At 44.9% G+C, this 12,807-nt stretch overlaps 1 protein-coding gene across 3 annotated transcripts in view; it reads left to right on the top strand.

Moving 5' to 3' along the window:
- Window positions 1-7,057: 7,057 nt before the first annotated feature.
- The window catches only part of NXPH1 (neurexophilin 1), a 323,685-nt gene continuing 317,935 nt past the window's right edge, over window positions 7,058-12,807 (top strand). For 2 of the 3 annotated variants that reach the window (XM_054237243.2, XM_078342082.1), the window contains exon 1: window positions 8,644-9,221. In XM_054237243.2, the coding sequence (XP_054093218.1) occupies window positions 9,168-9,221 (54 nt within the window). In that variant the 5' untranslated portion in view covers window positions 8,644-9,167. Of the gene's footprint in view, window positions 8,207-8,643; window positions 9,222-12,807 lie in introns of those variants that run through there. The other variant, XM_002751573.6, reaches the window with a different exon arrangement.

Here is a 12,807-nt window from a genome sequence, read left to right as displayed (position 1 = left end):
ATTGGGGATGAAGGAGCTTGTGCCTTCTGGCCAAAACTTCCCACTCTCGTACTGTTCCTTTTGCTTAGTTCACTTGGCTTGTGTCTGCCTGAAAAGTTTCTCCAACTATGCACTCTCTGAAAACTTCCTAGATGAGGACTTGCTGTTCCAGAGGCTATGATATGCTCTCCTGCTTCACGGTACACTAGGCTGTTTTCTAGACACTGAGCTTTCTGAGCACGGCTGAACATTCAGCTCAATCTAGTTCAAGGTAAGGCTGGGGGTGTAAAACTGAATGTCACTGTCGAGTAGAGAAGATACATGTTTAAACAGCATGGTGCAAAATTTAGGAATACGTTTTAGTGCACAAGTCTCTGAGAAAAGTGGAAAGGATGAGAGACAATCTTTGAGCAGAGGTTGTAGGAAGACAAGAAATTTGAATGAATTGAGAGGAGTTAAAGTAAAGGAAAGGTGTAGAGGCTCCAAGTTGAGACATACAGTTATGTGTTGAAAGCTCTAAGGATAGATAACTGATGAACGTGAAGCATGTAGTTGAGGAGGGGCCAGGTGGAAGGAGAAAAAAATGGAGTGGACAGAGGCCGACTCACAAGGGATTTTCTGTGCTGAGCTAGGGAGCTGGACTTGATTGTGTAAACAGTGGAAAGTTTATGAGGAGATTTAAACAAGTGTGTAATGTGGGAACATTTTGGTTTCTATCGTTCAGGTAACACTGAGGTGAGCATATTTATGGAGATAGAAGCTGAAAAGAGGGGAGATCAGTGAGAAGACTATTTATGTAGCCCAGATGACTAATGATATGAGCCTGAGTCAGGAGCAGGAGCAGGAGCAGGAGGAAGAGCAGAGAAGAAGGGAGATGAGAAATAATTAGAAATAAAATTGAGAATTGTTGGTAATTTTATGTTTGATGTGGAGGACCAAAAAGAATGAGAAAATCTGGTACTTAAGTTTTCCAGTATGTTAGTGGCATCAGTTAGTCAGCTTTGGCTGTTAGATAATGCTGCAAAACAACCCTGTATCTTAACAGTTAAAGAGGAAACATTTACTCTCACTTTTGGATCTGCAGGACTGCAGGTCAGCTTGGTGGCTATGCTCCAGATCCATGTTAGGCTCTGGTCTTCATGTGTTTTCTCATTTCAGGTCCCAGGCTGAAGGACACAGCTTCTATCTGGTGTGTGCTGTTTTTCCGGTGGATGCAGGAGCAAGTGGAAACATGCTATGCCTCTTAAAATCTCTGATTTGGATGGAAAGGAATAAGCAAGAAAAAGAAAGAAAGAAAAAAAGAAAAGAGAGAGAAAGGAAGGAAGGAAAGAAAGAAAGAAAAGAAAGAAAGAAAAAGAAAGAAAAGAAAAAAGAGAAAGGTTTTGTATATATGGGGAGATATACTTCTCCATTCCACCATGAACTATTTTGGCAAAGGACATGAGCTTAGCCTCATTATAAGGGGAGAACTCCACAGTGTATGACACCAACTAACAGGATATATGTGTAATGTAATGACATAAATTGTCCTGTTTTAGGCATATTAATTTTAGGTACCTCTAGCATATCTATGTGGATGTGATGGCAATTGAATATTCAGACCAAGAAAAGTATCAGAAATGGACTTTATGAACTTGATGGCCACTGGACGTTAATATGTAATTCAAATGTGGAACTAGTCAGGTTTGTTGTCTAGTAGGAGTGAAAAGAAAGTTATCAATGGAGCTCTGAGGAGCACAGTGTTTAATATAGGAAGATTAGTGCACAGGTAACCTGAGAAGGAATGGTTAGTAGGTTCTTTAAAATACTTGGAGAGAGAATGGTGGCACTGAAACTAAAATAGTGGAGACAGTTACTGGAGGGAGTACACACTAATGGTTTAATGATTCTCAGATTTTCGGGTCAGCCTTTGTGGAGATGAGGGTGAATGAGATCTTCTCATCTAACCTGAGAAATTTCTTTTGAAAACCAAATTGCTGATTGATGCTTATAGACTCACTAGGGATACAGTGGAATAATAGAAATAAAACACAGGGTGTGGTTCCTGGCATATGCCTGGCCCTTGGTAATTGGTAGCCATTGCTCTATTGAAAACTATGGAGCTTTGAGAAATTACCATCCACTTAATATAAAATTTCATGTTAGAGTATTTTGCTTTGAACTTTATCCAAAGCATTTTATTACTGAAACTAAAAGAAGCAGAGAAAATGTAATATTATGTGATTTTTATAGTATAACCCCTGAAGTTAATCATGGTGAAATTCTAGTATAGTTGTTTTCATTAATTTGATATTAAAAAGGGAGGCTGAAAGGTTTGTCGCATCCCTGTGAAAGCTATTTAAAAGGTATCTAATCCAAAACACTGTTATCACTGTGACACTGTGATATTTGGGTTGAAGCAGCTCTTTGTTCCATGCCTGTAGAAGTCATCTTGTTTTAGAGTGATGTATTTGTATTGCCAAATCAGGATAAAAGCTGGAAAAACATGTATATTTCAAAATATCTGGGTACTTTAGATTATGGAGATGAACTCTGCATTTACAGACTCATCTTCATCTTCTGATAACCAAAGAACTTGTAGCCTTTGTCCTTATAATTTCTTCCATCCCTGCGTGGTTGAGAGTCCCAGTGTTCTTTCTGGCGGAAAGCAGATACTGTATTTGCTTTGTTAACAGAACATTGGTTATCAAGTTCTTTGTCTCTAATGATTCTGCTTTAGGGAACTGTCAATTAATAATCTCTGGAGGAATCATCATAAAGAATTTCTGTAATGAGATTATAATGCAAAGGTTTGCTTAGTCACAGTATTTTTTAAAATTTTAATTATGATTTTTGGGCGATGACCCCAATCTTTCCATCTTTTGCATTCAACTGACTTTTAAATGCTGGCTTTCTTTAATTTCTCTGATTATGTTCATTCTCTTTTTAAAGTTTGTGAGCATAATTAAAACTACCCTACCTTGAGAACCCTCTGTCTTCACCTAGTCGAATAAATGAAATGTGGATACAAAGACTGAGCATATAAATTACCTTTAAAAAAAAATGCCTTCACATAAAGCTTTTTGATTCCCTTTAGTTTTTTTTTTTAATTCCAAAGCTTGATGGCTATTTTTTCTCTCTAGTCCAGTGATCTTGTTATTAAAGCATTCTTGTAAGGTAATTTAGCACACATGCTTCATAGTTATTAACCAAGTTCTATTACATTCAAATACCAAATATTCTAGGCTTGTAAAAATCACTTTGCAAATAATCCTTCCTTTCACTAGCAAAATATATTCGGGGAGTGGAGAGGCCAGGGGCTTTTTTAGTATTCCTGAGTGATGTTTAAGAATTCTGCAAAAGTAGTGGAAATAGCTTTGGATCTTTTCTTTCTTTCTTTCTTTTTTTTTGAGACAGAGTCTCACTCTGTCACCAGGCACCAAGCTGGAGTGTAGTGGCTCAATCTCGGCTCACTTCAACCACCGCCTCCCTGGTTCAAGCAATTATCCTGTCTCAGCCTCCAGAGTAGCTGGAACTACAGGCACTCACCACCACGCCCAGCTAATTTTTGTATTTTAGTAGAGATGGGGTTTCACCATGTTGGCCAGGATGGTCTTGATCTCTTGACCTTGTGATCTGCCCACCTTGGCCTCCCAAAGTACTGGGATTACAGGCGTCAGCCACCATGCCCAGCCCACCTTTGGATCTTTTCTAACAAATATTCATAAGTATAATAAGGGTGCCACTTTGAGTGTAGATTCTCATAAATCAGCAACATTAAAAACATGGGCAGAACAATTTACATGAAAAAGTGATATGATTTAATACAATAGTCAACCTCTGACCTAGAAGAAAGGTTACAAGGGTGGAGCAGGGAAGAAATGAAGAAAAAAGTCTTTTGCTCAAACCTGTAAACACACTTGACTAAAAATCTTTGAAATGCACCAAAAAAGAATGTTCTTTTAAAATGTTAATATCTTTGAAAATCGTAATGCAGTATACAATTGCTTTTTGGGAAGCAGGTAAATTTTTTAAACCTGCATTTAATCATAAAGGTAGAATAAAGGAATTTTGTAACTGGAAAGCATTTAAAACGTCATCTAACCTTACTTCCACATTACACTGAGGAGGGTACTGAGGCCAGGGCAATATTGAGGTGCTTTCCCAGGGATATACTACATGCAAATGCCAGGTGTTACTGAGGTAAGGGATGTCTTTATAAGTTTTCTATCACTCTTAGGAAAAAAAATAGGTACAATGTAGTATACATATAAAGGGACATAATTTGGCCTGAAGCTTAAGCAAGACCACAGTGGGGTGCTTCATATCAACAGTTTTCTGTTTTTACTTGGATTTTGGGTAAAATGTGATGATATTCAGGTGTTTTAAGACAGGTTCATTTTAGGACAAAGTTTTGTAGAACTCAGAGTTTGTCTCTGTCTGCCTCTCTTCTCTCCAGCCCCAAGATTATTCAAACCTTCAACCTCTACCTTCCTTCTCTGCTGCCAAAAAAGAGCATCATACAAATGGACCAAACCAAAACAGATAATTACATCTAACAGAACTATCAGAATATGTCAAAATATTCTAATTTTAATTTCTTCTGCTTTTAACTTTCAGGAAAATTAATATCACTATTTCTTTATGATGCAGCCCATTCTAACCCTTTAAAGATATATTTCTTGGAGACAAAGATCTATATTATTTTTTGTACTGTTCATTTCAGGTTGGACCAGGTAGATGGGGAAAAGCAGATGGCAGAGGGTTGTGTTTTACAGTGGTTATCATTCATACTAAGTTTATATGTGTATTAAGTGGCATTGCACATGAAGTTTGGAAACAGTATTTCTGAAAGAATTTTTCAGCATGAGTAAAGACTGTAAAAATTGCTACAAACACTATACTTCTTAAGGTAATCACAGTTTTATTCTTGCTCAGTGAAGCTGACTGTTCATGTATTCTAAGAGTGCATTTTAGAGTAGGATACTACTTCAAACAGAAAAATGTAAGAAAATCATGCTTCTGTTGCTCCATTGTTTTCTTTAAAACAAATGATAAGAAAAAAGGAGGGTGAATGAGCCATCCTTGCCCACCTCTCCCCCAGTATTATATTATTAAAACTGGAATGGTTTAGCAGAAACGATGATGAGATTTTCACTGTTATGTTGTAGCTCAGTGTCCTTTTCTGGTTGAGTATTATGGGAAATGAAGACCTCTATGAAATACCGAAAATGACAATCCACCACTGTTTTATATCCCAGGCCAAGTGTCTCATAGGATCCAGTGAGGGTTGACTATTTGGCAGAAGATCTCAAGTCATTAACAGAAAAAGCTCTTTGGCACCCTGTGTCATAGAACAAAGTGTCAAACCGGTTCCCATTACTAGGTGCCTGTGGTGCTTTTCTTAAATAATCAGTCGCATTCAGACAGAGATTTTAAGGTCTCTGATCACCTTTCTATTTCACAAGCGGTAATCTTTTAAGGCTAAATGGCACTAGAAGCAGAAGGTTTTTAAAGTAAGGCTTAGAAAAGAACTTGGCATATTCCAAAGCTAGCCTGATTCTTTCTCATTTTCCCAAAGGTCAGGCAGAAATTCAACTCTGACAGCATTGTACTTGGGCATCCACGTAGAGGCAGACATTTGCTCCAACTCTGTACTTCAGTCTAAGAGGTCTGGGAACTCCTGTACAAATAGAAATAAATTTTAGGATGGCCTCACGAATCCTAGAGGATGGAATGAAATTAAGCTTTTCTGGCCCCGACTTTGACCAGTTGGCCTCAGATATGGTTGCCCCAAGAGTTTAATTTTTCTTCTTTAAAGTTTTTAAGAACATGAAATAGCTGGTAAGTTAAAATAGCCAAGACAACATTGCAATTATGCTATATGTACATGTGTATTTTTCTAAAGTGGATTTTCAGAGACCCAGTTAGAAGTTGTGTTTCACTGCCTTACTCTGCATATGCCCCAATGAATTCCAGGAGGTCACAGCAGTAGAGTACAACTTTTGAGATTAGAAGAGCTTGCTCTTTAAAGAGTATTTTTACCTGGAAGGGAGAGTGTAGGCCTCAAAGTGCCGGCAGGTATGTTCTATAGTGGGGATCTAATTTAGAAGTCTTTGGAGATCTGCTTGCAGGTGAAGGTTTCAGCGGGGCTCCTCTTGCCTCCACTGCAGGAAAGGGTGGTTCTGCAGATTGGCACTGCCTTGTTTGCGGAGTGGTCTTTATCATCCAGGGGAATTCTGCCTGTGGTTGCCCTGGGACCTCTTGTCTAGATCATACATTGTATCTAGGCCCAGACCTGCCAGAGTATCCACAGCCACACTTGAGGAAAGGACACTCCAGACTCATTAAATATCACAATTAGATTTTGATGTCCCTAACTCAGTTTCCTGAGATTAATTCCTGTACAATTCCTCTAGATTAATATGGAAATGTGCATACCCCAGGCCAGGCTCCAGTGAAGGGCAGGCTTGGAGATGCAATGGACAAGATTGGGGAAGAGATACCCTCATCTGGGCTTCTATTTGTGGCCTGAATTTGAGCAAGCTCAAGAATCATTGGCAACCCCAAGGGCACCAGAAGAGTGGTCCTGGCTCTCTCCTGAGACTGGTGAAGCTGCTCTGTTGGTTGTGCACTGGAAAGGGTGGAAAACAAAACAAAACGAGAAACAAAAGGGTCTGAGGGGGAACGGCAGGAACAGGGTGAAGGCACAGAGAAACAGAGACTTATTCAGAAATCCTGAATGAGACACACGGAAAGGCAGCAAAAGGCAGAACGATGCTGAGGGACAGAGACAGGGACCACAAGAATGACAGAGGAAGGAGATAGAGAGAGGGAATGAGAAAGACACTGAGTAATAGGGAAAGTAAAGGAGAGACTGAGAAAGAGACAGCCAGAGTCCGAGCACAGAGGCCGGGTCGGGGAGACGCTGGTTGAGTGGGAGGTGTCAGTAGCGAGGGAGGTGGTGACGGCTCGAAGCATCCTCCGTCCTCCTCCTCCTCCTCCTCCTCCTCCTCCTCCTCCTCCTCCTCCTCCTCCTCCTCCTCGCTCAGCCCAGCCGGCGGCGAGGAGTCGAGGAGTCGAGAGCCCAAGGTCGCCCAGTCCTCTCGGCTGTCTCGAGCTGAATGGCTGGCAGTCCGCGGCTCCCCCGCCTCCGGCCGGGCAGCCACAGGTCGGAGGCGCCCCGCGTGGGCGCTCGAGGCTGGCAGGGGCGCCCTGCACCCTCCCGCGCCCTTCCCCACCCTACGCTACTTCCTGCTGCTCTTCCCGCCACTCCCCAGGGCTGCGCGGTCCTCCCTACGCCCCCCGGGAAGGGGGCGCTACGGCCACCGAAGACAACGCGGGAGCCACTTGTCCCTGTGGGCTCAGCCCGCGAGAGCCTGAGAGCGGGATCTGTTTACACCCGGCACTAATTGGTCTTTGAGGAATCATTCACCCACGTGCCAAAGTAATTGTCCGTGTCAGGAAGGTAGGCGTGCCAAACCGCGGCTCTGCGGAGAAACCACTACCACCGCGGCTGCCGGAAACCCAGCGCGCTCCAGAGCGTCCCCGGGTGGCCGGGCAGCACCAGGGACAGCGCCCGAGACGCCGCTGGGACTGGCTCCCGGGCTTCCCAGCGTCGCGGGTAGAGGTCCCGCTGCTCCCGGTGCCGCAGGCTCCAGGTTCTCGCCGCCCCACCCTTCCATCAGAAACTCGGACTGCTTGCGCCTGCCGTGTGGTTCTCTTTTCTTCCGAAAGGCCAGGGTCATATCTCTCAACTTCAAGTCCAGAGGACTTGCCCAGTCTCCTCCCATTAAGTCATTTCCACCATCCTCAGGCAGCTGTGGGAAGCCGAGAGTCCCGGACTGCGCGTCCCGGTGCCAGCTCAGGCAGTCCCAGCCCGTCCGGTGCAGCAGCCCGGCGCATCCGCCTCTCTCCCTCCCTCTTTCTCTCCCTCCCTTTCTGTCTTCCTCTCTTTCCTCCTCTACTGCTCCCTCCCTCTCTTGCCTCTTAAGTTTCCTGCACCCTGAATCCAACTGTGCCAAGCCTTGGGGAGGTAGTGGAACCAATCCAGAGCGCGACTCGGGCACTGGGACGGCGACTCCGCCAAGGCTGGACGAGGCAGCCGGACCCGTCTGCGCTCGAGCATGGAGACGGAGCGCCTGGGAGGGCACGTCCGGGGCGCCGGAGACGCCAGGCCCGAGTAGCTTCTCCATGGAGCCTGCCCAGAGTGGTCCCTTCTCGCCGGATTCGCCCCAAGTCCTGTGCGGTAAGTACCCTTCTCCTCCACTATTTCCGGAGGGGACACCTTGGAGCGGGGTGGTAGGCACGAGGAAGGGACAGGAAGGGGCGCTGCTTGGGGAAGAGAACATGCCTGGCAGGTGACCCTCACGGCCCAGAGGAGGCTTCCTCTCTAGAAGTTAGCGACTGGCTGTGCCCCTGGTCTCGAAAAAAAGTAGTGCTAGAGATGTGACTGTGAACATTCGTATATATCTCTGTGTGTGCTGGGGGCTCCAATGGGTAAACTGAGCCCTGTTTTCCCGTATGCAAATTGCGTTCTCTTTCCCCACCCCCACTTCACCGAACGTGTTGAGATACCCAGCACCTAATTGTGGTCAGCTCTACCTACCCCTTCCTCTCACAGCGCCCCCCTCGCTCAATCTCTGTCTCTCCCTTTATCTTTCCTCTCTATCTCTCTCTGCTGGTGTGTACGTGTGTGAGCACTGTCAGAGCTGGCGAAGAACCAGCCGCCGCCTTTAGTCCAAGCCTCCCGGCCACCAAACACTAGGGCAGGTCTCGCTGCCAAAGAAGGCTGGGCTCCGAACCAGCCTGCACGCGGCTCAGTGTGCTCTGCCGCCTGGGAACTCGCACCCGAGGAGCGCAGGGCGCAAGGAGCTCCTTACCCTCCCTTTGGTCCGTCCGCCTGCCCGCCTGCCAGGCTGCGGACAGCGCGCTTGCTCATCTCAGGCGCTGGATTTACTAGCTTTTCAATTTTTGTATCCTACCTTCTGGTTTATTTTTTTGTCCCCCACTCCACGCTACGACCCTCCTTCCTTGCTTGATCGCCAAGCCTAATCTTGCTTGCGTGGTCATGGGTTGTCTAATTTCATTTGCATCTAGGCTGCTGAGAGCGCTCCTTGCTCTGTAAAGTGGATGTCAGGTGGATCTATGTTTTTGAAGGAACAAAGACTCAGCGAAGGCACCGCCAAGGAAGTTTGAGACGCGGGAGAATGCAGGCTGCGTGCTGGTACGTGCTTCTTCTCCTGCAGCCCACTGTCTACTTGGTAAGTCTTGGCAGGTCCGGCGCCTTCGTATTGCCACCCGGCCGGGAGGCAAGGAAACCGGGGGCACGCGGGAGGAGGGTCACGCCGCCAGTTCAGCGAGAGCAGCTTCCTAGCAGCTGTGTTGGAGCAACTTTGGCAAGCTGGTCTCCGGATTCCTGTGGGATTTTGCGGGGTTTCCATCCCCATTTCCTGCTCCAGTTTCCCAGTCTCCTCCGCGTGATTCTGGAAAGCGGCTAGGGCGCCCCGGACACCTTAATCCCAAGGAGGCAGTGAGATGGGGTACTTTATGGGGTAGAGGGCAATGAGGAGTGGAAGGCAGGAATTCTCAGTAGTTCATGCACAGAGTTTAAACGAAAGGAAGTGGGGGTGTGTTGGGGTGGGTTGGTGGAAAGCACAAGTATGCCCAAGTGACTTTAAAAGTCAATCTACCCACCCGCTTCACGGATTTGGAGAGGGAACACACAAAGAAGCGCAGTTAACTTTCTTTGACTTGTAGGGGTTCCGACAGAATAAGTTTAACTATCAGGAGTAACGCAAGCAATCGGAGTTAGGTCAGAGATAACTCCAGCAGGCAAGTCCACCTTCCTCTTGTCTCGACCTCTCCTTTTCACCAAATAACTAAATCCCATCTCCAGTGACTAGTCCTTTATTAGGGAATGGTAGGCCTTGTGGCCAGAGAGACAGTGCTAAACAAAGCCACAGTCCGTGTCCTTCAGTAGCAGAGTTTCCCGGGGGCTGGACTTTGTACACTGCTGGAACTCAGCTCCTGGTTGAAGCGCTTTGTTGTGGTGAATTGGGAACTGTTTGTGCCCTGTGGAGCCAAGGAGAGTGAGATATTTCAGGTCTGGCTTCTGGGGTGGAAACACTTGTGCCCTGCTGGTGAAGTTGTGTTCAGTGCCCAGACCTCCATAGCCCATCCTAAGCCGCGAGAGTGCGCCGAGGGCTCGGGGTGTTCTGTCTAGGGGTGAGGTGCGCTAGGGCAGCCTGAGCTCCCTGATGGGTCCACAGAAACGGGATTGGAGGTGGTACTGGCGCCCCTCAATCCCAAGAGCCATAGATAGAACACACAAGCCTGGAAGAATTGCCACCCCTACAATTGACAGCGTTTCTCGGCCGTTGCCCTGGTGCAAGTGACGGAAAAGCTGCGAGTTGTGTGAATTCTGTGTATGTGAGTGAGTATATGTATATATGGGTGTGTATGAATGTGTATTTAACCGATTTCAGCTTCAATCCAAGAACCCTCAATGTTGCCTGTCTTTGCACCTTTATCGCCTGACCGTAGCAGCCGCGGACGCCAGAGGGCGCTGCGCATCAGTGTCCTCGCCCACAGGACACCTTGGGGTAAACAGGTGAAAGCCGGGGCAGCCAATCTCAGAGAACATCCTTTCTGACTCTGTCACCGAAGTCTGTGGTTTCCTCCGCTGGAACGCGGGGGATGCAAAAAGTGTCCTTTCCATTTCCCATCTTCAATCATTTTCGCCCCCACCTGTGTTCAGTAAGCCCACTGACGTTGAGAGGCCACAGATGGCGGGCAGAAAGTTTGGCTAGAGGAAATACAGATTTTTTTTTTTAAAATTAAGAGATGGGGGGAGGGAATGCAAAGTGAAAGCGACAGGGGAGGAATATTAACGATTCCCATGACCAAAGTAACCCGCCTGCCCCTTTCCTCTGCGTACCTTTACGCATGACCTGAACCTGAGGACTGTTCTTACGTCCTTGGGCTGTATTCACACACACGGCAAGGGCTTGCGGCTATGGTGCAGTTTATTGCTTGGAGCAAGTATTTCGATAGTCTGGAAAATAATCTATCAAAAGCAGAAGTGAAATCAATACGTTGTGTTAAATTTTAAATGTGTTTGTTGGCAGTTAAACCGTTTTCCACTCATTACAGCAATAGTGCTGGATTTATTCTAATGCGCTGCGTTCTCAACAACAAGCGCATTAATTCTCCTTTAATTGTAAACTGGGAGCGTTTGAAAACCATTCAGTGTGCAAATTATGCTGATTCAATTACCGTTTAGTTACAGACTTCATTACCTGAATGCCTTTTGGCAATACAGAGAAAGGAGACAATTTTTCCAATTTCATTCAAAACAATACGAAATGTGAACAATAAAATAGAGAAGGCGATTTAGAAGTCCATTCTTTTCTCTCCAATCTAAAGTAGTTTTGTGTGTCGGGGATTAGAAACCACATGCGCCACAAAAACTAAAGGCTGATGGCTGTGACCCAAGGCAGTATTTCCAGGGATGTAATCCCATGGATATTTGCCAGCAGAATTCCAAGCTATTTTCCTGGAGGAGCAAAAAGCTGACTTCTACCATGGAAATGAATTTAAAAGGGTGAATTGGGCCGTCACTTCAGGATAGTTTTAGGCAAATAAAGAAGCAGAGAGTCTTGATTAAAACTCTAGGGCAATGAACCGATCAAGAAGTGATCAAGGCTTCTTTCTTCATCTATTTCATTAAACACCAGATACACTTAACTGGATTGATCATTTGTTTGTAGCTGCACATTGGAAGATCTCATCCCTTTGTAAGAACCTGCACTAGATGCATACAGATTGTCAGGAGCCACTTTAAGTTACATTCAAAGAAGGAAAGAGTGGCAAAACCATTATTTTATTTTTATCTTGAACTGACATAAGCCAGGGAAGATGGATAATGTTTGTCTTTGTGAGCTCACACCACTAGTTAAGTGACTGCATCACTCTTTTTATGCCTTGCCTCTTAACTGATATCTCAGTGCACCATGCCCTTTAAGCCCATGGCATCCCAGTTATGTTTCCCTGGGAGTAATCACCACATTAAGTCCAGGAAGCAAGGCATGTGTAGTTATCTCCTGCAGAAATATTTAGGCTTCTGTTTAAATAGAAATACATTAAGTACCCCCAAATTTGAGAATAACTTCTTATGAAAACGCTGCAGCAGGTCAGTGCTCCACACTAAGCCACAGTTATCTGCCTGTATTTGGGTGCATGTTTGCAAAGTATGTTTCTTGGCCCAGGATTCTTTGAATGCTTATTCTAGGATTTTGTGTTTTTTTTTTTTTTCAAGAGACAAGTCTGTCATAGTTCAAAACAGGAGCTTATTTTAGTACTTTAATGGGAAGCTAATTAGCTATGTGCCCGAAAAGTTACCTTCTCAAGCATGTTAACTCGGGTACTCAAAATCTGCCACAGGACAAGCTACAGCCATAAATGCATGGTGATGGGAAACCAACTTCTAAAAATAAAGGTAAAGAAAATTTCAGACTATTGAATGTTATGTATTGCAGATTTAAAAGCCTGAATTCAATAGGATAGAAATCTATGGCTTAACAATACTTGTTAAAAATAAAAAACAAAGTTTTGCAATCTTTAGTCTCTTATTAGTTCTGGACCAAGTCCAGGATATTTTCAGTATGATATAATGGGATAGCAGGATGACAGCATTTTAACTTTATTGAAGCATATACTGAATAAACTGGAAAAATATGGTTTCTTGCTGTGAAGAATGGGGATTCTAATTTGAGTCAGTCTCATTGGATCAAGTAGAAGAATAGGCCAGGACACCAGGAGAGCATCTCCCACAGAGTGTGGCATTCT

Source organism: Callithrix jacchus, chromosome 11, assembly GCF_049354715.1.
Source record: "Callithrix jacchus isolate 240 chromosome 11, calJac240_pri, whole genome shotgun sequence".
In the NCBI taxonomy this organism is placed as follows: domain Eukaryota; kingdom Metazoa; phylum Chordata; class Mammalia; order Primates; family Cebidae; genus Callithrix; species Callithrix jacchus.
This window is presented reverse-complemented; position numbering and strand designations above follow the sequence as displayed.